The 23,342-nt window shown below is 34.5% G+C and overlaps 2 protein-coding genes across 2 annotated transcripts; one reads left to right on the plus strand and one right to left on the minus strand.

The window, feature by feature from the left end:
• Nucleotides 1-1,038: 1,038 nt before the first annotated feature.
• LOC123660938 lies at nucleotides 1,039-14,880 on the plus strand. The gene is made up of 5 exons (XM_045595958.1): nucleotides 1,039-1,121; nucleotides 3,027-3,126; nucleotides 12,861-13,028; nucleotides 14,152-14,281; nucleotides 14,564-14,880. The coding sequence occupies exons 1-5, from the start codon at nucleotides 1,039-1,041 to the stop codon at nucleotides 14,659-14,661; spliced, it is 579 nt and encodes a 192-aa protein (XP_045451914.1). The 3' UTR covers nucleotides 14,662-14,880.
• A 4,838-nt stretch (nucleotides 14,881-19,718) lies between these two features.
• On the minus strand, nucleotides 19,719-23,245 carry LOC123661289. The gene is made up of 5 exons (XM_045596278.1): nucleotides 23,100-23,245; nucleotides 22,066-22,160; nucleotides 21,260-21,433; nucleotides 20,781-20,934; nucleotides 19,719-19,940 (listed from the first exon to the last, which is right to left on the minus strand). Exons 1-5 carry the CDS (start codon nucleotides 23,107-23,109, stop codon nucleotides 19,816-19,818), a joined length of 558 nt encoding a protein of 185 aa, XP_045452234.1. The 5' UTR covers nucleotides 23,110-23,245; the 3' UTR covers nucleotides 19,719-19,815.
• Nucleotides 23,246-23,342: the final 97 nt, after the last annotated feature.

Genomic DNA, 23,342 nt, shown 5'->3' on the forward strand with positions numbered 1-23,342 from the left:
TTTTTGTAAACGCTGTACCGTAAGGCTTTCTCATAAAATGTTTATTAGTAACGCTTTTGTACTCGTATTTATTCATTGTCAATGTCATTGTTCAGACGAACAATGTCAAACAACTTTTCATGTACGATAAATTCTCACAATACTAGTTTTTAAAACATCATCCAAGTTTTTTACTGTTATTCTGTTAGAATTAATCAGTTTACAGCGATTGCTAAATATTCTAATAAAGAGAAATCTTCTAAAATCATCAAATAATTTCACAATGTGTATTTTTAGGAACAGCTCTACAATAACTAAACAACGTTTTATTTACGTTACGTAATTATAACAATACGTTAAGATTAGGTATCTCAAACAATTTCGCCATTTTTTTAACAGTTTAATTATTTATTTTTGTAATAAAGCCAAAGTCCATTGATACAATAATTATGATGACAAATAATAAATGTCAATAATGAATTGTTCGCGAATTTTTCACATTCAACCAGAGGATGACGTCGGCCCCAGTCCCAAAATCTAAAAGTACATGCCTCTAAGGTTTATTTATTAGATAGTAAATTATTGATGTTACCACCCATAAAAATACAATTTATAACTAAGTTTTTGTATATGTAGTTAATAATAGAGCTACTAGCTCAGAGGTAATAAAAAATACTGTGAAAAATTGAAGAATATTTCAGCCTTCTATATCTAATTGGCTTCTAAGTTAATAGTTTCCTGACATAATAATAAAAAAACAGTTTATTTCGTCAAATGGTTCTCTCATTATTGTTCTGTCATCCGTACGTCCAAAAAGTTGACGTCCAACAAAATTATTACTAATCGATTCTTTCACTACTATTAGTTTTTCAATAGTATTCAAAAAGACTTTAAATTAGAGAATTGAATATTATTTATCATAGCATATTAATGCATTGGTATAAAAACATAGAGATTCAAGAGTAAGCGGTTCCTGTACTTTATATTTTGTGAGAATAAAGCACAGTCTCATTAAATAAAACACAAAAGCCCAACATAATTAATTACTAGGTGTAAAAGATGTTTACGAACGTCCAAGGCCGAAAGTCTAACAGAGTCGCTGAAGCGGATAGGATTACGGCTATTAGTAAGGAATGTATGACGTAAAGAGTCAACTAACTTTTACTCGTAACTTATACATACAATGAAGATGTTTACTATAAATTTCGACGTGACGTCTTTTCATTTGATTTTAGATTATCCCCTAAACGATGCAACCAAATTAAATTATTTAAAAGACAAAATTTATCTTCATAAAATTGCCTTCTTGTAAGTATTTTTCATTCGTAAGGATTCATATGCTTGGCTAAACTTTTTGTGATCAATAAAATCAAATAATATCAAGGAAAATTCTGTTAAAAAAGAAAACTTGTGATGAATTATTTTTATTTATTTGGATAAAGATTTATAAAACTATTTTCGCAAATAATGCATTATTTTAGAACAAATTTTGATAACTATAAAAAAAGTTATAATGAGTTAACCTTAAACGATATATATATGCTTTCAAACACTTTTTTTAGAACTTTCAATAACGATCAATTCCGTGATAAATAATTTTTGGATAGCTTTAACCGTTTACGTAACGGAACCTCAAAGAACAATATTTTTCCTGTTATCCGAATCAGTAGTTCCTGAGAATAGTAAGTTTAAACAAACAAATAAACTTTTCAGCTTATAATATAACTATATATATTGATTCTTTGTGTAAAGTATGCACTAGTAGGGACTCATGTCATCAATGGATGCGTCGAATCAATTATTTTAAATTTGTTTTCCACTGCTACCCAAAAGTCCGAGTCTTCGACTGCAAACGACACAAATTTATAATATGGAATAAGTGGCAAATATTTGTCCTGCTTAGTCATGTCGTCATCATATCAAATACGAAATTATTTGACATTGCGTGGACTAGTTTATTAGGGAAAGATCGAATGGAGATTTTTCATTGTTAGTATTATCTCATAGTAAATGGTTCAGTAATACACTACATATTAACATATTATTATTTTCCCTTCGTTATCGTCTGTTCTGTGTATTGTATCTCATGTTTACGTAGTTAAAATTACAAGTCTAATGTTATCAATAAATATCTTTACGAATAATAATCGTGATTTCCGTTGTCGTTTGTAATTTAATTTAATTTTAAACATTCACACGTGACATCATTATTCTTATCAATATATTATTTTAAAGAAAAACAAAAAAAATCTTATGACTTCTCAGAATAAAGTCTTCCAAATCAATATTTATATGTTCTTTTAACTGTTGCGATAAATCTTTATTACCGAGCAATTAACAATTAAAGCTAATTACTTACTTAAATAATATGTATAATGTATAAACATTTTTATTAATGTTATACATTTATCACGTTAACAAATTTATACTTAAACACGTGTAAGATATCTATGTGTGCATAGTCATAACTTTATTGAATAAATTACGTTGAATATATATTTATGTCTAATACTACGCTGGTACCTAGCTAACTGAGCACGTCTTCTTTAAAAATAATTTAAATCAACTCAAATAGATTTTCGATAAAAATTAAATTAAATAAAAATTAAATTAATTTATTTTTGTTTATAATATTTTTTCCCCGTTACAAGTTAAGAAATTGATCAGTCAAAATTTAAGTAACATATTTTATATGTGATTTAAATGTGAGTTTATAAGTATGTATGTATACAGGTATGTTTGAATTCTTGTATGTATGCCTCGTGTATTTATAATCGATCGATTCAACCTGTAACGTCACACCATGTAGGAGGATGGACGGAGCTTAATCCACCACTGCTCCTCTGCGTGCTGGCGGATAATGAACTAAATACACGCAAAAAAAAAACACAACAAAATGAAATACAAGCATATTTATTTAATGAAATACAATAAAATTAACATGCTTATAATAAAACAATTTTGATAAACTATTTAAAGTAACAAGAACAGACTATCCCATTATGTATTAAGAGAATTAAAGTCTAATGTTTGTTTTTTTTTTACAGAGACAAAATATGTTCGCACGTGGAGATCCCAATTTTAACAAGATGTTGCTTCTGTTTGCCGTTGAGGAAAGGACTCATCGCGTTTGCATATAGCAACTTGGTATGTATTTTTATTTGTATTTTTCTATATACGACTATAGTGACAAACAAGCGGCCCACCTGATGGTAATTGGTTACTGTAGCTTATGGATGCCTGCAACAAGAAGCATCGCAAGCGCGTTGCCGTCCTGACCCCCCTCCCCCTCAGGTCACCTTACCACATGAACACAACACTAGTTGAGTGCAGTGCTATTTAGCGGTGATCTTCTTTAAGTTTGAGGTACGTCCCCAGTCGGGCTGCTCCAGATTTTGAACAAAATGTCGCCTACCTTAATAATTTATGCGTATATACATAACTACACTATATAATATGAAAAAAAATATTTAAAGACCTTTATCAACTAGGCTTCTTGTTCTAAAACCATCACGCTGTAACACATTTCGCTCACTTAGTCAGTCGTAATAATAAAATTTCCTTTCTTCCCCCTTCACCCCCTTTTCCACCCCCTTTCTTCCCGTGGGTGTCGTAAGAGGCGACTAAGGGATAACACAGTTCCGCTACTACCTTGGAACTTAAAAAGCTGACCGTTGGCGGGATAACCATCCAACTGCTGGCTTTGAAATACACAGGCCGAAGACGGGCAGCAGCGTCTTCGGTGCGACAAAGCCAGTAAGTACTGCGGTCACCAACCCGCCTGCCCAGCGTGGTGACTATAGGCAAAATACACGAGTTCACGTTATTTTTGGCGTGAACTTGTGGAGGCCTATGTCCAGCAGTGGACTGTATAGGCTGTAATGATGAATGATGAATAATAAAATCGTAATTACCATATAACTATCTATTACTTCATTTATGTGTGCTTCAGTCTGTAATATCACACTACTGGGCATAGGCCTCTTTCCCCATGTAGGAAAAGGATCAGAGCTTAATCCACCACACTGCTCCAATGCGGGTTGGCGGATATATTCTCTACTATGAGTAACGATCGCTATCAGGTGTACATGATAACAACCGGGACCGACGGCTTAACGTGCTGTCCGAGGCACGGCAGGGAGACCCACAAGGACTGCACAAACATCCAGACTACGGCAAACACCTGTATGGCCAATACAAATGTTTGTCATGTGCGGGGATCGAACCCGCATTTGCCAGCGCAACGGGTCATTTATGTTAGTCAGGCTTCATTTATGTTAACTATTAAAAATAAAACATTATACACATATAATAAATAATAAATAATAATTTATCAATTCTATAAACTTTCATTTCTTTTAGATAGTAATATTTAACACTTCCTAATCGATTCTATAAACCTGAATTTTAACTATTTTCAAGACTTAAAATTGAATAAAATTCATATTTGACCTAAACTAATGAGATATGAGATAGAGATAGTACATATTGTGATATTCTATAAAAATCTCTTTAGTTTTTTAACTAAATAAATTATTAATCGGTAGCATAGCACGCAACAATTTCTTATTATACGTTAGTGTAAAAATCATAACATATTTTTTTTCTTTGTTTTGTAAGAACTTATACACAAAAATGTATAATATATACCCTAAATAATACTTTACAATAATTTTATATTAAGTAACGAAAAATATTATAAAGTTCTACATAAATTCTAAATTTATTAATCATAAAGAGATCTAAACGCATAAAACGCTACTTTTGAATTTGGTTTATCTTACATACTGATTTTCACTTATGGTGGTTAAATATGGTATAAAAGACTACTAAGGGACTTATGCCCAGCAGTGGGTTGTTACAGGATGAATTAATCAAATCATACATACTAAAAAAATTAATACAGCCAAGAATCGATTTGTAATCATACACCAAGAGCTTAATACATTCAAACGTAGTTTAGTACAGTTTATGATTAGTCGCATCGTATCGCATGCAGCCTGTAATATTCCACTGCTGGGCATAGGCCTCTTTCTCCATATCGGAGAAGGATTGGAGCTTAATCCAACACGCTGCTTAACTCCAGGTTGACGGATATGTTCCCTACTATGAGTAACGATTGCTATTAGGTATTTATGATAACAACCTCGACCGACGGCATAACGTGCTCTCTGAGCCACGGTGGGGAGGCTCACAAAGACAGACATCCAAATCGATAACAAATACAAACAACAATCCCAAGCGGGAATCGAACCCGCAAAACCGTCGGTGTTTTAGACGACTACTCGCATCACTACACCAGAGCGGTTGTTGCTATATGATTAGTCATAGCAGTTAATTGTTAGCATCATACAATTAATTATAACATTTCATACTTTTTAAATTGACGTTTCTTGTACGACAAAGTTCCTTTTATTTTGTACATTATTTCTATTTTATTATTTACTAGCTGTGCCGGCGACTTCGTCCGCGTAGAATTAAACAAAAAACCGCGTAGAATTAAACAAAAAAGTTATTGTTAAGTTCGCAGAGTTATAAAATAAATAAATTTCTAATATAAAAGTAGCCTAAGTTACTCCTTATTACATCAGCTCAGCTCAGTTAAATTCCCATTTATTTATTTATTTATTTATTTATTTATTTAATTAGAACCACCAACAGAATTGCATGTTTAAAAAATTTACAATTAGATATATGCAAAGGTATTAAGTATATACATGTAATTCCTCTTAAAGGTAGTTACAGCATGCGCTTTAGACAATTGAGTCATTAGCATCAAAAGATTTTAAACATATTGGATTTAAATTAAAAAAAAATACATACAAAATAAAGAACTAAATACATAACTATTACTATTATAAATTAAGATAAGTTAATATTAGTGCTACATAACTTTTGATTTGAGGAATCAAATGACTTTAATAGTTTCTTTTTAAATACAGCTAAGTTATCTGCAAAGATGTCTAATGACTTGTTTTTAACTGTAAATTCTCTGTAGAGCCTACTCAGTCTAGGGATGAGGGAATAATAACCGAGGTTTGTTCTCTGGGTTTTATAAGCAAATAATGAAAGGGGATATCGTGGTATGCGAGAGGGAACGTTAATTGAAATTTTGCTTAGGAGTTCTGAATTATCCACAGTTCCATTCACTAGTTTGTGTAAGAATACCATATCAAGTAGCTTGCGCCGGTTAGAGAGTGAGTTTAACCGAAACTTATTTAGCCGTGAGTAGTAGGGCATTCTTTTGTCCTGTCCAATAGAATAAAATTGCGTAAACCGTCTCTGTATACTTTCCAATCTATCTTTATGGGTCTGGTAGTTAGGGTTCCAAATGAGCGTTCCATATTCTAGCTTACTCCTTACTAATGTAGTGAATAAAATTTTTTTGGTTTTCAGTTTTTTAAATTGTTTAGAATTTCTAAAAATAAACCCCAACATCTTGCGTGCAGACCTGCATATGTTATCAATATGTACATTATAACGTAACTTACCATCAATAGTGATACCTAAATCGCGAACATACTCCAATTTCTGTAATTGGTGCGTACCAATAAAATATTTTCCCTCAACCAAAAATCGTTTACGTGTGAAAGTAATATATGAACATTTGGAAGGGTTAAGCTCCATTCCATTTAACTTACACCATTCGAAAACTCTATTGATATCTTCTTGTAAAGACTTAACGTCATGCTTATTTGTAATTTCTTTAGCAAGCTTTAAATCGTCAGCATAAATTAAACATTTGGAATTCTTGATGCAATTAGTAATATCGTTAATGAAAACATTAAATAGTAATGGTCCTAAAATTGATCCTTGAGGAACACCAGACACAGCGAGATAAAATAGAGAATTGTGACCTTTGATAACTACGTATGAGCGTCTGTTGGCTAAATATGAAGAAATCCAAGACAAAAGAGGCCCTCCTATGCCAAAAGTTGAGAGTTTTGCCACCAGCAGTTTGTGGTTTACCCTGTCAAATGCTTTTGAGAAATCTGTGTAAACTGCATCGACTTGTCTACACGCATCTATAGATGTTGTAACGAAGTTCATGAAATTAGCTAGATTTGTTATGGTAGATCTACAGTCAATAAATCCGTGTTGAGATTCTGAGAGAGCATGGTGAACGTTGCGTGACAAGATTGGATGTAGCAAAGATTCGAAGACTTTCGATAGTGTCGAGAGTATTGATATAGGCCTGTAGTTGGTTATAGATTCACGATCGCCATTCTTATAAACAGGGACTATTCTTGCTAACTTCCATATCTCAGGATAAACACCTGTGCATAAAGATTTGTTATATATTAAGTGAAGTGGTAATGATAATGGAACAGCGCATTCCTTAATGAATAAAGGAGGCAAATTGTCCGGACCTGATCCTTTTCTTACATCAAGTCCTTTCAGCTTTCTGATTATATCCTCAATGGTAATTTTAATATTGCAAATGCTACCTGAGATAACATTCAAGACATGTGAGTAATTTTGTGAATATTCACTCGAGTCATAGACTGATGCGAAGAAATCCGCAAAGAGATTGCACAAGCTAGAGCCATCAGTGGCAATTTTATCACCAAGCTTCATCTTTGCGGGATATGTATTTATTGACTGCTTCATATTTTTTAGATGAGTCCAGAAACTTTTAGGATTTTTCGTCAAATTATCTTCAATTGATGCAATATATCTATCATAACATTCCTTCATTAACTTGTTACTGTCGTTTCTTAGAGATTCAAAATGAATTTTATCAAGTTTGTTTTTGAATATTTTAAATTTTAATCTGTATTTATTTTTTTGTTTCAACATGGAAATTAGTTTATAGTTATACCATATAGGGAATTTACTGTTTTTACGTTTAGTCTTAGGAACATGTTTTTCAATGATTTCCCTCACTTTATTATAAAATATTGTGAGCATAGAATTGACATTAAAACAATTTGAAAATAAATTAAGCCAAGGTGTATTATTTAAATCATTGATAATATTACCATAGTTTGCCTTATAGAAGTTTAATCTTTCAGTAGTCTTTTCATCTATATTAGCTAAGTCGCTTTGTTCAAGACTAACTAAAATACAGAAAAAATACCACCATAAAAATGACCATAAAAATCAGTCTAAGGAAGATGACACACGCTTCAAAAACATTTTACTTTTTATTAACATAAATATAATATAATGAATAAACAAATATTATATACATTAAGTAAAGACTTTACAGTTGTCTTTTATTACGGCCAATCAAAGAGACCACCTAGTAGAGAGCTCTCTATAATTACATCGTCATTGCTATTGTCCTTTAGGCAACATAATAAAGATACATTAACACGAAGATTAAACAAAAATTTATATCCACTTCAGCCTATCGCAGTCCACTGCTGGACATAGGCCTCCCCAAGTTCGCGCCACACATCCCGGTCTTCCGCAATCCTCATCCAGCCTACACCGGCAATCTTACGTAGATCGTCGGTCCAACGGGCCGGAGGACGTCCCACACTGCGTTTGCCAAGACGCGGTCTCCACTCTAGGACCCGTCTACTCCAACGGCCATCGGTCCTGCGACACAGATGACCAGCCCACTGCCACTTCAACTTGCTAATTCTGTGGGCTATGTTGGTTACTTTCGTTCTCCCGCGGATAGTCTCATTTCTAATCCTGTCTTTGAGAGAGACCCCAAGCATAGCCCGTTCCATTGCACGTTGAGCGACTTTAAACTTGTGGACCAGTCCTTTGGTCAGTGTCCACGTCTCGGCTCCGTATGTTAACACAGGCAGGACGCATTGGTCGAAAACTTTTGTCTTCAAGCATTGCGGAATCTTCGAAGTGAAGACTCGACGGAGTCTGCCAAACGCCGCCCAGCCCAACCGAATCCTCCTATCGGCCTCCTTCTCGAAGTTGTTGCGGCCTAGTTGGATAGTATGGCCTAGGTAAATATAATCCTGAACAACTTCGAGAAGGGTACCATCGACCGATACCGGTATCGGTATGACTTGGTTGTTAAACATAACTTTCGTCTTATCCAAGTTCATACAGAGACCGACACGTCGGGAGGACTCGTTTAGGCCGGCCAGCATTTGGCCTAACTCATCCAGCGTCTCCGCAAAGATGACAATATCGTCGGCGAAACGAAGGTGAGAGATGAATTCACCGTTGACGTTGATGCCCCGTTCCCCCCAATCCAAGGTCTTAAAAACATCCTCTAGCGCAGTGGTAAACAGTTTCGGTGGTATTACATCCCCCTGTCTTACCCCGCGCCGGAGGGAAATAGGTCTTGTTCTTTGGTCATTGACATGAACGGTCATCGTCGCCGCGTCGTACATAGATTTTAGTACCTCGATATATCGCCAGTCGATATGACATCTCTGCAGAGAGTCCAGGACAGCCCAGGTCTCGACGGAGTCGAAGGCTTTCTCGTAGTCCACAAATGCCATACACAGCGGTTGATTATATTCTTCCATCTTTTGGATAATCTGCCGAACAGTATGGATGTGGTCCATACTGTTCAGGTACAGGTAACAGTACGATGCTGTAGCCATTTCGAAACCCAGCCTGCTCTGGTGGTTGGAATTCGTCGAGTCTTCTGGCGAGACGATTCGTAACAACCCTCGAAAACAGCTTATAGACGTGGCTCAGAAGTGAGATCGGTCTGTAATTCTTTAACAGAGACTTATCGCCTCTCTTAAAGAACAGCACCACCACACTCCTGGACCACGCCTCCGGCGTGGTACCTCGGTGGATGACGGCGTTAAATAGTCTTGCCAAGGCTTTCAGGACAGGTCGCCCTGCGGCTTTAAGGAGTTCAGTGGTAACTCCGTCATCCCCCGAGGCCCTTCCGTTTTTAAGCTGCCCGAGCGCTGCACCAATCTCATCCTCTTCGAAGTCCGGGATACACTCCGAATAATGGCGCAACAATGGTGTTCGTGGATCTTCGGTGTCCCAAGTCGCAGGCTTGCGTGCGCTCGACGAGTACAGCTGTCCATAAAAATTCTCAACCTCTTCTCGGACCTGAGGGCGAGAGCAGACGGTTCTGCCATCTGCTGTTTTAAGCTTCGCAAGAAGGCTTCTCCCCAATGGTCTTTGGAAAACTTTGGACCCCCTATTCTGCTCAATCAGAGTAGCAACCTCTCTCGTATTTGAGCAGCGGAGGTCTCGGCGAATAATTTTCCGTACCCTCTTGGAAAGAGCCCTCTGTTCTGGCGAAGCAGCCGGCAACTCGCGCCTCTGCCGCATCAGATCCAAGGCTTCGGGAGAAAGTTTGGACTGCTTCGTTGGCTTTGTTGGTGGAAAGTGCCTGCGACCCAGTGTACACACCGTCTTCACCACGTTGTCGGTTATCTCGTCCACGTCGCTAGTAGTTTCCAGCGAATCGAATCGGTTTTGGAGTTCCAACTGAAACTGCTCGGAGCCACATAGTATTTGGGGCAGCGTAGGTCGGAGAGTAGATTTCATCAAGCGGGTCCGCTCCTTTCGGAGACATATATTCAGAGTGCCCCGTACTAGCCGGTGGTCGCTGCCGGTGTTAAACCTGTTAACCACTGAGACATCTCTGAATATATGCCTTTTATCCGCTATGATGAAATCTATCTCGTTCCTCGTCACAATATCGGGGCTTTGCCATGTCCACCTCCTTTGGGGCTTCTTCTCAAAAAATGAGTTCATCAAGAAGAGCCCCTCCGATTCGAGGAAGTTGACAAGCGTCTGCCCCCTGTGATTCCTGTGCCCCAATCCGTGTGGTCCGATGCTCGATCCGTCGCGGCCTTGTACTCCCACTTTAGCGTTGAAGTCTCCCATAACAACGCTGTAGAAGGTCGAAGTAGTGCCATGTATGGCCCTTGTGATATCTTCATACAAGGCTTCGACTTCATCGTCAGAGTGTGCCGAGGTCGGCGCATATACCTGTATCACTTTCAGGGAGTACCTGTCGGTGAGCTTAAGTACAAGGTACGCTACCCGGGTCGACACACTACTGACTTCCACAACGTTGTTAGTGAGAGTCTTGTGAACCAGAAAACCGACGCCACCTTGGGAAAGCCCATCACCTTCACGGAAGTAGAACAAGTGCCCGGAGTCCAGGATCATCGTGTCCTCTCCCTCTCTTCGGACTTCAGACAACCCCAGTATGCTCCACTTAATGTGACTAAGTTCTACCTCAAGTTCGGTGAGGTGATGGTCCAACCGTAGCGTGCGTTCATTATACGTAGCCAGGAATATTTTTCTATGGCAGCCTCCCGTACCCCGGTGATTCTTGGCACCCTCCACCCCACCGTTACCACGGCCGCTGCCGTAGCCGGGAATAGTGGGGCTGCCGGGAACTGAGGGCCTTATTTTTAAGTTCGAATTCATGGGGGTTTTTGCCCATAGTCACCACGCTGGGCAGGCGGGTTGGTGACCGCAGGGCTGACTTTGTCGCACCGAAGACGCTGCTGCCCGTCCTCGGTCTGTGCATTTAAAAAGCCAGCAGTTGGATGGCTATCCCGCCATCGGTCGGCCTTTTAAGTTCCAAGGTGGTAGTGGAACTGTGCTATCCCTTAGTCGCCTCTTACGACACCCACGGGAAGAGATGGGGTGGCTAAATTCTTTAATAATAATAAAAATTTATATAATTTAAGTATATATATTATAGTAGATGAAGTGGTTTTTAGATTGACAGTCTATTGAGTATGGTACCCAACCCAACCCGCCTGCCCAGCGTGGTGATTATGGGCAACACAGCATGGGAATGATGATGATATTTTTCAATGCCAAAAAATATATTTAGGCGTGGACATTTAGGTGTGATCTTACAGCTTGAGTCTCCCTGTGTACTTATTAGTCATAAGGTAGATATAGGTATTAACAATTGCTAATTTTGTATATCCAACAGCTAAAAGTTTATTATTACGTTTCTCACCTTACTTATAAAGTTATAAGAAAGTAGAAAAAAAAATCAATTAATGTTGATTTTATGAGTTTCAATATTTTCAATACGTCAGATAGCTTTAACGCCAACCGATGGAACAGATTCTTATTTCTTTAAATAAATTCAATTATTTAACAGTGCATTGTAAATAATTTGCCACATCAGCGACATAGATAAGTTCACTGAAAAACATAACCTTGCATTATTTTATAATAATAATAGTAATAATTTACTCTTTATTGTACACATAAATAGAAGTTTACAATTTATAACACAAATCATCTTCATACGAGTGTATAAAAATGAATGTTTGTCTGTAAGTCCTTTATAGAATCGTTAACTATGCATTTGATCATGTCGTGATCTTCAGCAAACTGTTGTGTATGAGCCCACAAAGGTTTCTGAGTTGGTACGACCAAAAAAAAAACGTAACAATGCGCGCAGGGTACAACTAGTTATTTTTTTATAATATCAAAATAATATTTTATGTTATAAAATTCTTAACCTTAATTTAAATAAATCATCGTATTAAATGTATTTGAGGTACAGTGAATATATTTTGATGATCAGTTGTTTTACCTTTGTTTGTATAATAATTGTGATAGTCTGCAAACGAATATAAACCGACTTCAATTACATCGTCAATCGTCATTAGAGATAACCCAAAAAGTACTCGTCAGATCTCGACCAAATTTTAATGAACCACTTCACAAGCACCAATATTTGATTGATAATTATGTTTAATTGCAAACGAAAAAAGAATCATCTTTGTTAACAATAAATATGTAAATAATAAAAGAATCCCATGTAACAAAAAGAACACTAAATAAATATGAATGTAAAGATAAACAAAGAGTATCACATAGATTTTACGTATTAGGTAAGATGTGACGGATGAGGTAGCGATTAGTAATAAAGAATGCAAAACAAAAAGATTACCTATATGAAGTAAACTAAGATTACTAAACACAGGATACTTTGTTAATTTCAGATCCTAACATTAGCGGTGACGTCGCTTCTGTCTATGTACATTTCTGCTGTCCGGAACGCGACCGTCGAAATCCAAGACGGTTCAGAGTACCCTCGGCTCATCGCTGACACAACTGCACTGGTGCTGGAGGTGGCTATGACAGTCGTCTTTATAGTCGCATTACACATGGTATGTTAGTTTTAATATCAACTACTACTAGAATACAATAACATTTACAGTCATAAAAGCGCATAATTAAAGTCATTTGAGAGATACACAACATAAATTAATATAATTTTTATAATATGTAAAGATGCACTGAAATAACATAGATTTATTTTGCTCTTTCTTATTTTAAAAACTACCTATGTTACGACTTATATAGCAAAAAATTATATGATGACACAGGCAAAACTAAAAAGGCTATTTATTATTCTATTGATTAGTAATGTGTCAATTACTCATATGTGACAAAAATGTGACAAAAGTACAAAGTTAGAACATTTAAGACAATTCTGCAAAAATTACTTTATTTATTTATATTCAAAATATCACAACTATAGCTGATGAAACTTGGTATGTATATTTGTCAAACTATCGTGTATTGTACCTAACTATATCAGATGGAAATTTTATGAGCACACTTCTAGCCGCTGCTACTTTATCGTGTCCAGTACCCAAAGGTTATCTCGAAGAAATCGGTATTTAGAGATAAGATCGCCTTTGTATATCTTGTATTGTATCTTTCTTTATATGTGTCTGTATTTTGGTGTACATTAAGAATAAATAAATAAATAAATAAATATGAGCATTTACAGGAAATTTATAATTTTGTATTTAGAACTTTTTTTAAGCTGTGTGGCTACGGCAATAAAAATATAGTCAACCCCTCTCTTCCCGTGGGTGTCGTAAGAGGCGACTAAGGGATAACACAGTTCCACTACCACCTTCGAACTTATAAAGCCGACCAATGGTGGGATAACCATCCAACTGCTGGCTTTGAAAAACACAGTTCGAAAACGGGCAGCAGCGTTTTCGGTGCAACAAAGCTAGCCTTGCGGTCAACAACCCGCCTGCCCAGCGTGGTGATTATGGGCAACACGCATGAGTTCACGCCATTTTTTTGTGGCACGGACTTGTGGAGGCCTATGACCAACAGTGGACTGCGATAGGCTAAGGCTTTCCAGATAGGCAATCATTATATTTACGTTAGGTTAAGACTAAGAGCATATAAACACCAGGAGTAGTCTCCTTTATGATATATGATATGAAAATTTCAAAAAATATACAGTCAAGAATGTTCACGTTTCAGAAACACGTTTTGCTGATGAAGATCTACCTGTACTTTGAGATAGTGTTCTCGCTCATCGGGTTCGTTTATAGTCTTGCCTTCCTCACCAAAGAATCAGCTAGTGAACTTTTCCTGGTGTTATTCCAGTTAAGTAAGTACTTTTATTTATTTATTTATTTATTTATTTATTTAAAGCAACACAAGTTTTCAATTTTTTTGCACACTTTAAATTTAAAAGAATGACATTTTGTAGTATAGTAAGTATTTGTTTCATATTGAATTAGAAAAATACAAAATTTTTTCATTTTGGCTCTAGACACACACATACACACACACACACACACACACATAAATTAAAATACTAAATAAACTCTACACAAACATAACGTCAAATAACTGGAATTATTTATGTATGACATGTTTTATATTCCAGTGGTGCAGATATATCTCGTCATCCTCATCTGGAGTACGATAGTGAAAATGCAACGTGACGGTGTTGTGAAGTACACGCGTGAACAGGGAACAGTCTGAAACATTACACTACATTTTTAACTATATTTGACAGATACTTTTAGAGCGATAGACTTTCTTTTGTTCCACTGTAACAAAACACCTAATGCTAAATGTTCAAATTTTATTTTAATTAATTTGGAACTTTAAGACTTAAACAAAGTAATGTTTACTCTTTTTATTATGTTAAGATTTTCGTTTGAACTTGTAAAAATTTTATGATGATATTGACTTGAATATTTTTAGGATACTTTACAAAAAAAAAATTGAAAATATATTAAGATCCGAATTATTAAATTATGAAAGAGATATTTAGTGCATGTTATTATTGTGCATTATAATATTATATAAATAAATATATTTTTGATAGTAATATTAATAATTTAAGCTACAACAAAATATAGATGTAAGTAGAATTAAAGTTGAAGTGCTTTATTTTTATAGTAGCCATTTTAATGAATATAATATATATGTTACAAAATTATTTACCCCAAAAAAAAAGTAATGACAGACATTTTGAGATCAGCTTGACTGTTTGTCAATTTTATTGTGTTTGTAATAAAGACATTATACGCATATAACCTACTCGATAAAAGTTACTTAAACAAAAAAAAATATTTTTATAGAAATTGCAAAATGTTTTAACATTTTAAACGTAGTCTACCATTGTTTTAATATTTATATTTTAGTTACCTTAATGAGAATTCAGAGAGGGACCAATGTTAAATTCTCAAATGTTAAATTTAAGATGCCTCGCAGGTAAATAATACTGCTCTCAATTAGTGTCGTGTTCCTGTGGTAAGTGAGGTGGGCAGAGCTCCTGGGTAGTGTCGGGGGTAACACGCTTGCCATGCTTCTGGTGATGTAATGTCTATAGGTTACGGTAACCACTTACCTATTAGCATATTGGTCGTACGCTTTGTTTGCCGACCTAATCTTTTAAAAAAACGTTTACCAGACGATTCCCTGTATTGACGTTACCCTATACCTACTGGCTTTTACAACAGACGACTGCTGCTGCAGGAGTCGGGGTAACTTTTATTGATTTAATAATTTGTAAGTGTCTTTATTGATTCAATTTTGTTTACCATTTTTTAAACATTATCACACTTATTATTGTTAACGTCATATTTAAGTAGATATTTTAGGCTACTCTTGCCTTTCTAAAAATATCTCTTCATAATATTCATGTCCAATAACGGATATTATTATATATAAAATAAATATTATTATATTAGAAATCGTCTAACAAAAAATACTTATCGAGTCTCACCGGATGTCAGATATCGGAACCGGAATTTGTTTATTTTGATTCAGTGTCCGATTGAGATACTTACAAAAAGGTATCTACTTATTGTGATACATACGTATTTTTACTCACATAAAATACCAGAAATAATATAAAAGTATAACAATAAAAATACAACTTATTTACGCTTGTTAAATTGATCGCAAACACTTAAGTCGCAGCACAAAATTTAAAGGCAACTTAAAATTATTTTCCGTTTGAGAATTTAGCTACTATAGTATGGTTAAAAAGTTATTATATAAACTATTATTATTATTATATAAATAATTATGAAACTAAAATTTATTGTCAGATAAATATTATTTGTAAATATTATATATATGTTCTTGTTTTATATTATAACACATTAAATGTTATACAGTGTACGCCAAATAAATATTTAATTGAATAAAATTTCAATTCACTTTTACTTTCTTTAATGTTACACATCCTTTTAGTTTTTGTTTTTTCTGAATGTTCTGCTGTTAATCTTCATTACTTAGATTAATGGCTTTCAACAGTGCCAAAGTAGTGCTTTCGCTAATGTCACATAGAATCGGGAAGACATAAATTATATTAATCGTTGCGGTTGAGATAACAATCTTAAAAGACTTTTGAAAACCGTTGAAATAGAATGTATTTTATAGTTAATCCTTAAACTAAAAAGGTTGTTAGTCATCTATGACACTGTAAGGATCAATCAATACGGGTATTCTAATCAATACGGGTATCTTCTGCTAAAAACAGGTCCAGCTCAGCGCTACCAGAAACTAAGGATTCCTCGTTTATATTTTAAGGTTAGTTTTCCATCCTGAGACAGGCTTCATCTGGGTAGACCAAAGCTACGATATTGCTTCGTGATTACAGCATCCCGGGGTTCAATAAATTCTCTCTTGAATCTTTGATCTAAGTCTATTGCCACTTACACTACACTGCCATTACGACTGTATATTTTGTTCTTTGTAAACTCTTAAGGTTTGTAGCATATAATTTAGTAGGTACATTTTATATTGCGGACACTCTGCATTATCTTATAGTTATTACGAAAGCTGGATATAAATTTTTCCCATATTTGATAAATAAAAAGTAATGCGAACTATATGTTCTTAGTGCCTGCTACTTTTACCTATCACTTTAGTCTATCGCAGTCCATTGGCTATCCAGCCAACGGCAATCTTACGTAGAGTAGGAGAGTCGTCGGTCCAACGGGCAGGAGGTCCGACATTGCGTTAGTCAACAAGCGGATTCCACTCCAGGACACGTCTGCTCTAGCGGCCATCGGTCTTGCGACAGAGGTGACCAGCCCCCTACCACTTCAACTTTCTAATTCTGAGGACTATGTTGGTTACTTTCGTTCTCTCGCGGATAGTCCCCTTTCTGATCCTATATTTGAAAGAGACCCTAAATATAGTCCGTTCCATTACACGTTGAGCGACTTTAAGCTTATGGACCACTTTTGCCTACTCCTTTTTATTACTTTAATCAAAACACAATAATAATGGCCACAAAAATTGATTTTTTTTAGAAAAACTATTTTACTAATTTTATACACGAATCCGGGTGAATATATCTGTCATATCTACCGATTTTTATTTTTAAGGTTCTGTACCTCAAAAGGAAAAACAGAACCCTTATAGGATCACTTTGTTGTCCATCTGCCTGTCAAGACCCTTTTTTTAAGAACGCGTGGAGTTATCAAGCTGAACTTCATATCGAATACTCAGGTCTACTGCCCCTTAGAGCTGTGAAAAAATCAAACTTCTAAATCAACGCAATTAAAAGATACAGCCGTTTATGCGGCAAATTTTCGACACTCGCAAGGGAATCAAAACCTACAGGGTACTTACCGTGAACTCAAAATCTTGAAATTTGGTAAACGTTTCAGCCTGTAATATCCCACTACTGGGCATAGGCTTCTTTTCTCTTGAGAAGGATCAGGGCTTAATCCACCACGCTGCTCCAATGCGGGTTGACGGATATATTCCCTACTATGAGTAACGATCGCTATCAGGTGTATATGATAACAACCGGGACCGACGGCTTAACATGCTCTCCGAGGCACGGTGGGGAGACCCACAAGGACTGCACAAACACCCAGACTACGGCAAACACCTGTATGGCCAATACAAATGTTTGTCATGTACGGGGATCGAACCCGCAACCCCCAGCGCAACAATCCATGGCTGTAACCGTTGCGCCAACGCGGCGTCAGAAATTTGGTAAAAAGCATAAAATTTTAGTTACATCATATAATAAAAATATTTCTAATAATTTTGTTAGTACGGAACCCACGGTACGTGACTCGCACTTGGCCGGTTTTTATTTGTTATTTTAGAGAGGTTTGATCCTACTTCCGTGTTTTTAATATCTGTTTTAGTTATTTAAATACTTTACAACTGAAACTTGGCTGTGCCAACTTGAAAGTATATTAACACACTAAAGCAAAATGCTAAATGCTAAACAAGAGAAAGGTGCAAAAACAAAATATGCAAACGGAGGTTTAAAATTAAAAGTAGTGCTGACATACAAACGACTCTACTCTCGAAAATTTAGCCCAAAAAATTAAATAATGCTCTAAGAAGACAAAGAAGTTGTGTGATTTCATGATCTCGCTTTATACGTCAAGCTGTAGTCGAATAGCATAATATCAGTTTAAGTTCCAAACCTTCTGCGAAGGATGGAAAAATCATTCACATGCGTTTTATTTCACTCACATATACGTGACAGTTATACACATGCATGAAGCACTAGTTATACTAATTTCATCCAAATTTAAAAGATAGTATTATAATATAGTACAGGTACGAGGTACGTTATGTTATTTGTGGGTCTTGACTGCAGTATTGAGCTAAAACAAACTGAATCATGACTGTTCTGTTGTGCTGTTGACAAACTACTATTTTGTAATGGACTTATTTTTTGGATAGCATTTTTTTTTTTGTTATTTTATATTACTGCATTAGAATTTTGTCGATATACTAACTCTGAGCGCGGCAAGTATCGGGTCCGAAAGATCTGATGTATAATAATCAATCGAATTATTGAAAAATTTACTAGTACGATTAGTACAAATAGTACTGGTGTTACAAATACTACTAGTATGACAAGTACAAATAGTATTTGTAACACCTTCTTTTATATAATAAAAAAAATATATAGACTAACTTTTGTTGTGGAACAGATTATTTTAAATATAATAAAATGGTAGAAAGTCAAAACTGTACATTGAATATTTTTTTTTAAAGAATACTTGGGGTGTGATCTACAAGCGATACCGAAGCCAAAAATATAGTTTTTAGAATTTTTGCCTGTTTGTCTGATTGTCTGATTGTCTGTTTGTCTGTTTGTCTGTATGTATGTCCGGGATAAACTCAAAAAGTACTGCATGGATTTACTTCAAATTTGGCACAAATATTATTAAGAAGTCGGGTCAACATATAGGCTACATGTTATCACGCTATCACCTACGGGGAACTGACAGTGAACCTTTATTTCCTGAACGCATTCTGTAACAACACGTAATCTAACGACGCATTTGAATGTTGTTGTTATTATGTTAATAATAACCATGCTTATAAGCTAGCTTCACACTGTAAATAAATACATTCTGTAGTATATTTAGACATTATGTAGTATGTTTAAACTAAAAACGTAAATACTAAAAGCATAGCTACAAGTATAAAACAGATAAAAAGTACAGCCATAACATACAGCCGATTTTGACCGCGATAGTGTACCAATTCAAAGACTAATAAGAAAGACAAGGAGGAAAATACAAAACATTTTTTTTTCTTCATAAAATTATAAATTTATTAACACGGCGAGTTGCGTTTAGAAGTATATAAAATAAAAATATATTTACAATAACTGTTGCTCTTAAAATACTTTTACGCGGTATTGTACCAGTTTTCATTATTAACTAAATCTCGTAGCCGTTCAGACTCCTCCATGTTTCTCTCCTCCAGCTCTCTGTAAAAGCTCGCCACGATCATTAGCATGTAGAAACGAACCACTGAAAAATATAAAGAAAATGCTTTTTACCGAGAAAACTATTCACAATCATCATTAAAATATCTACTGTTTAATTTTTACCTACATATTAAAGCTACTGTGAATGTATTTAAGCTGTGAAATCTACCTCCGTCTTTATTTGGGCAGGGATCAACACTACTCATCGAAGTAGGCTTTATTTCTTTATTTAAAAACTAACTGAGGCGGCGAACATCTATTTTTTTTTTTTGCAAAAAATATCAAATTCTAACTAATTATTATTTATTAATATCTTGGCCTGACAAAAACGAATAAAAAAAGTACAAAAAGAAACACAAATACGAAATCCCGAAGGTTAATCCTTAAAAAATTATGTTATTATAGAAAAAAAAACAAGATATAAATTACTTATTTATATTACTCAAAATTCTATCTATATGGTCTCTCCACCGTGCCTCGGAGAGCACGTTAAGCCGTCGGTCCCGGTTGTTATCATGTACACCTGATAGCGATCGTTACTCATAGTAGGGAATATATTCGCCAACCCGCATTGGAGCAGCGTAGTGGATTAAGCTCTGATCCTTCTCCTACATGGGGAAAGAGGCTTTTGCCCAGTAGTGGGATACTACAGGCTGAAGCGTATAATTCTATCTCTTACTACATCTGAAGCTCTACTTACGTAGAGCGATATGATATTACATATGCCTTACATTAAATTAAAGCAAATACGCATAATTGAGATTTACACGAGCAAAAATTTTTAAATATTCATACTGACACTAATATTACGCGGGTAAAATCATGTCATGGTTTTCACAGATAACATTAGTATAAAAAAAAATTAAGCAAGCATTTTACTTACTTAATCCTAGGAATTCTAGAACATAAATCATCAGAGAGTTTTCATTATAATGATTGATCATGGTCAGAGTACTCCAGAACACAAAAATCAGCACCGATACTATCACCTGGAGGGAAATCCAGATCACCCAAGGCTTTATGAGTTTAGTTTTCTCCTGAAAATTAATGTTCAATAATTGTATGAGAAAACCTTTAAAGATCCTAAGTGAAGGGTGGTGTACCCTAGGTATATGGAATAATAATTTATATTTAGTATTTCACATTTCTTACACATTTAATGTACTGCAGTATAAAGCTAAATAAATGATTATTACCCCACACCCAGATTAGGACATTCTTGTTTATTTTAATTTTGACCTTTGATAAAAAAATCATTCGACTAGCGTTTTCTAAGTAAATTATAAACAACCTGACCTAAGCAAAAAACACGTATAATATAAACAAAAAAAAATCACGTATAATATAAATAAAATATGTTACCTTTAAGACGCCAACAAGCATCAATGTGCTAAGAAACAGAGTAACCATGTGTTCTATGGTGATGCCGATCACAACCCCATAGGAAATCACAACGTCCTTGTCTTCGGGATTCCAATCCATGGGTAATACGTTGAGTGCAGCCAGACATTGTGCTAATGCGAATACTGTATACAACTGAAAAATTGAATAAAAAGATAATGCATAAATATTTCAGATTGTAGAAATGTATAATCGTTAGGTATTTGCACTTATATTGATTATAATTTGATAAAATTTTTGACAACTTATAAATTACTTATATTCAGTGAAATGCACTACTGCAATACTGGTAACTAAAAACCTTTTCTATAAAACGAATTGTAATATATTAGCGCAAATTCGTATAAACATCCGTAACGCACAAATAAAAAAATATAGAAATATAAAAAAATCAAATGGTTAAATTAATTCTTGCTTGTTTGCTTGTTTTCTAGATTAATGCAATATTAAACACAAGAAAAAATTATGTCCGTAAAACCGACTTCATTTTACATCGACAAGTAAAACAACATCAATAATCAAAAAAATAAATAATAATAACTAATTAAATATGCATTATAACTCAAAAACAACTTAATAAATCTCGATCAAATTTAATTAGCACTATATGAGAAGCACCATCTTTCGAATAAGAATCATCAAAATCGACTGCTTGAAAAAAGTATTAGGTACAACACACATAAGTAGGTACACTTGTAACAAGTATTGACACTAAGATATATACAATAAAACTTAAGAATTTTTTACCTCATTTAATTTTTACTTACGACAAGAATAAGTGCAGATATAATGCTTCCCAATTTCAATGAGAGACAAGCGAATTGTGTCTGTCGCGGGATGTTTTCCAATGAAAATGGAAATCCTGAAAATAGAATTTCAGAATTAATAACCCAAATATATTCTTAATATAAAAAGTGCACGTTACGGTATTATCGACTGTCTATTTACAATAAAATATGTATTATTAAATTTTTTATATTTACTTTTAAAAAGCATTTATTTTTACTTTTAAAAATCAATTTAATGCCCGTCTTTAAACAAATATTAACAGATAAATTTTGATTAAGTACCTATTGATTATTTGACACACGGAACTCCGTGACAAATTGCTATTATTCATGTGTGTAGCATACGTTATTATAATTTTATAAATTTAAAGTACCACAATGGTCCAGTAAATAGAAAATGAAAATAGAATGAAACACGACGACCTTAAGTAGTTTAAATTAAATTAGAACTCATTCAAAATAGAGTTTGGTACTGATTGTTAAATTAGTTTTGTTTAAATTTCCTCGCGCCTAGCTTTAACATTGTTACATTAAATTCAATTCCGTAAGACAAAATGTTAGTTGTAATAACAACGAGTAGTATTTACAAATTCACATATTTAACATTACAATTACCCAAATTTTTATACATTTTTAGAAATATTATTAAAAAAGAAATAACCTAAATTCGCTCTGTAAAATTATAAGTGAACCATATAAATAACTGTCCTTTTACTTACAACAAACCCGTAATACTTTCATACAACATTATCACTAAACAAAAAAAAAAGAAAAACTAGTCTAAAATAATTTTTACAGCACAATTACGTATGAAAATATTTGGATCGATTCCACACATGACGTCACGTAATTTTATAATGCTTGCAACAGCAGTGTCGCTCGCAGATCTGATTTTAATATTTACTTAAGATAAGACGTAATCAAAAATAAATACCAAATATGTGCTATACGTTACGGCGAAAATCGTGTCATTTTTCGTTAAATATTATAAAATAAACCAAAAAAGAACTTACGTGATTTCATTTTTCGCTTTCTCAGTGCGCGTTCGTCCCGTAATTAATCTTGGCACTTTCCCAATGTAATTTTCAACTATTACTCGCTCGAGCGATGTCCCGGTCGGAGCAAACAATGGACACTGATAACTTATCAAAACAAACTTTAATCACATATAAGATAATATACATTATCGCAAATATAACAAAAGTTGTAGATCAATGACTATTTTTAATAATTTTTGTAGACTAATTTCACTTTGC

This window comes from Melitaea cinxia, chromosome 16, assembly GCF_905220565.1.
Source record: "Melitaea cinxia chromosome 16, ilMelCinx1.1, whole genome shotgun sequence".
Lineage (NCBI taxonomy): Eukaryota > Metazoa > Arthropoda > Insecta > Lepidoptera > Nymphalidae > Melitaea > Melitaea cinxia.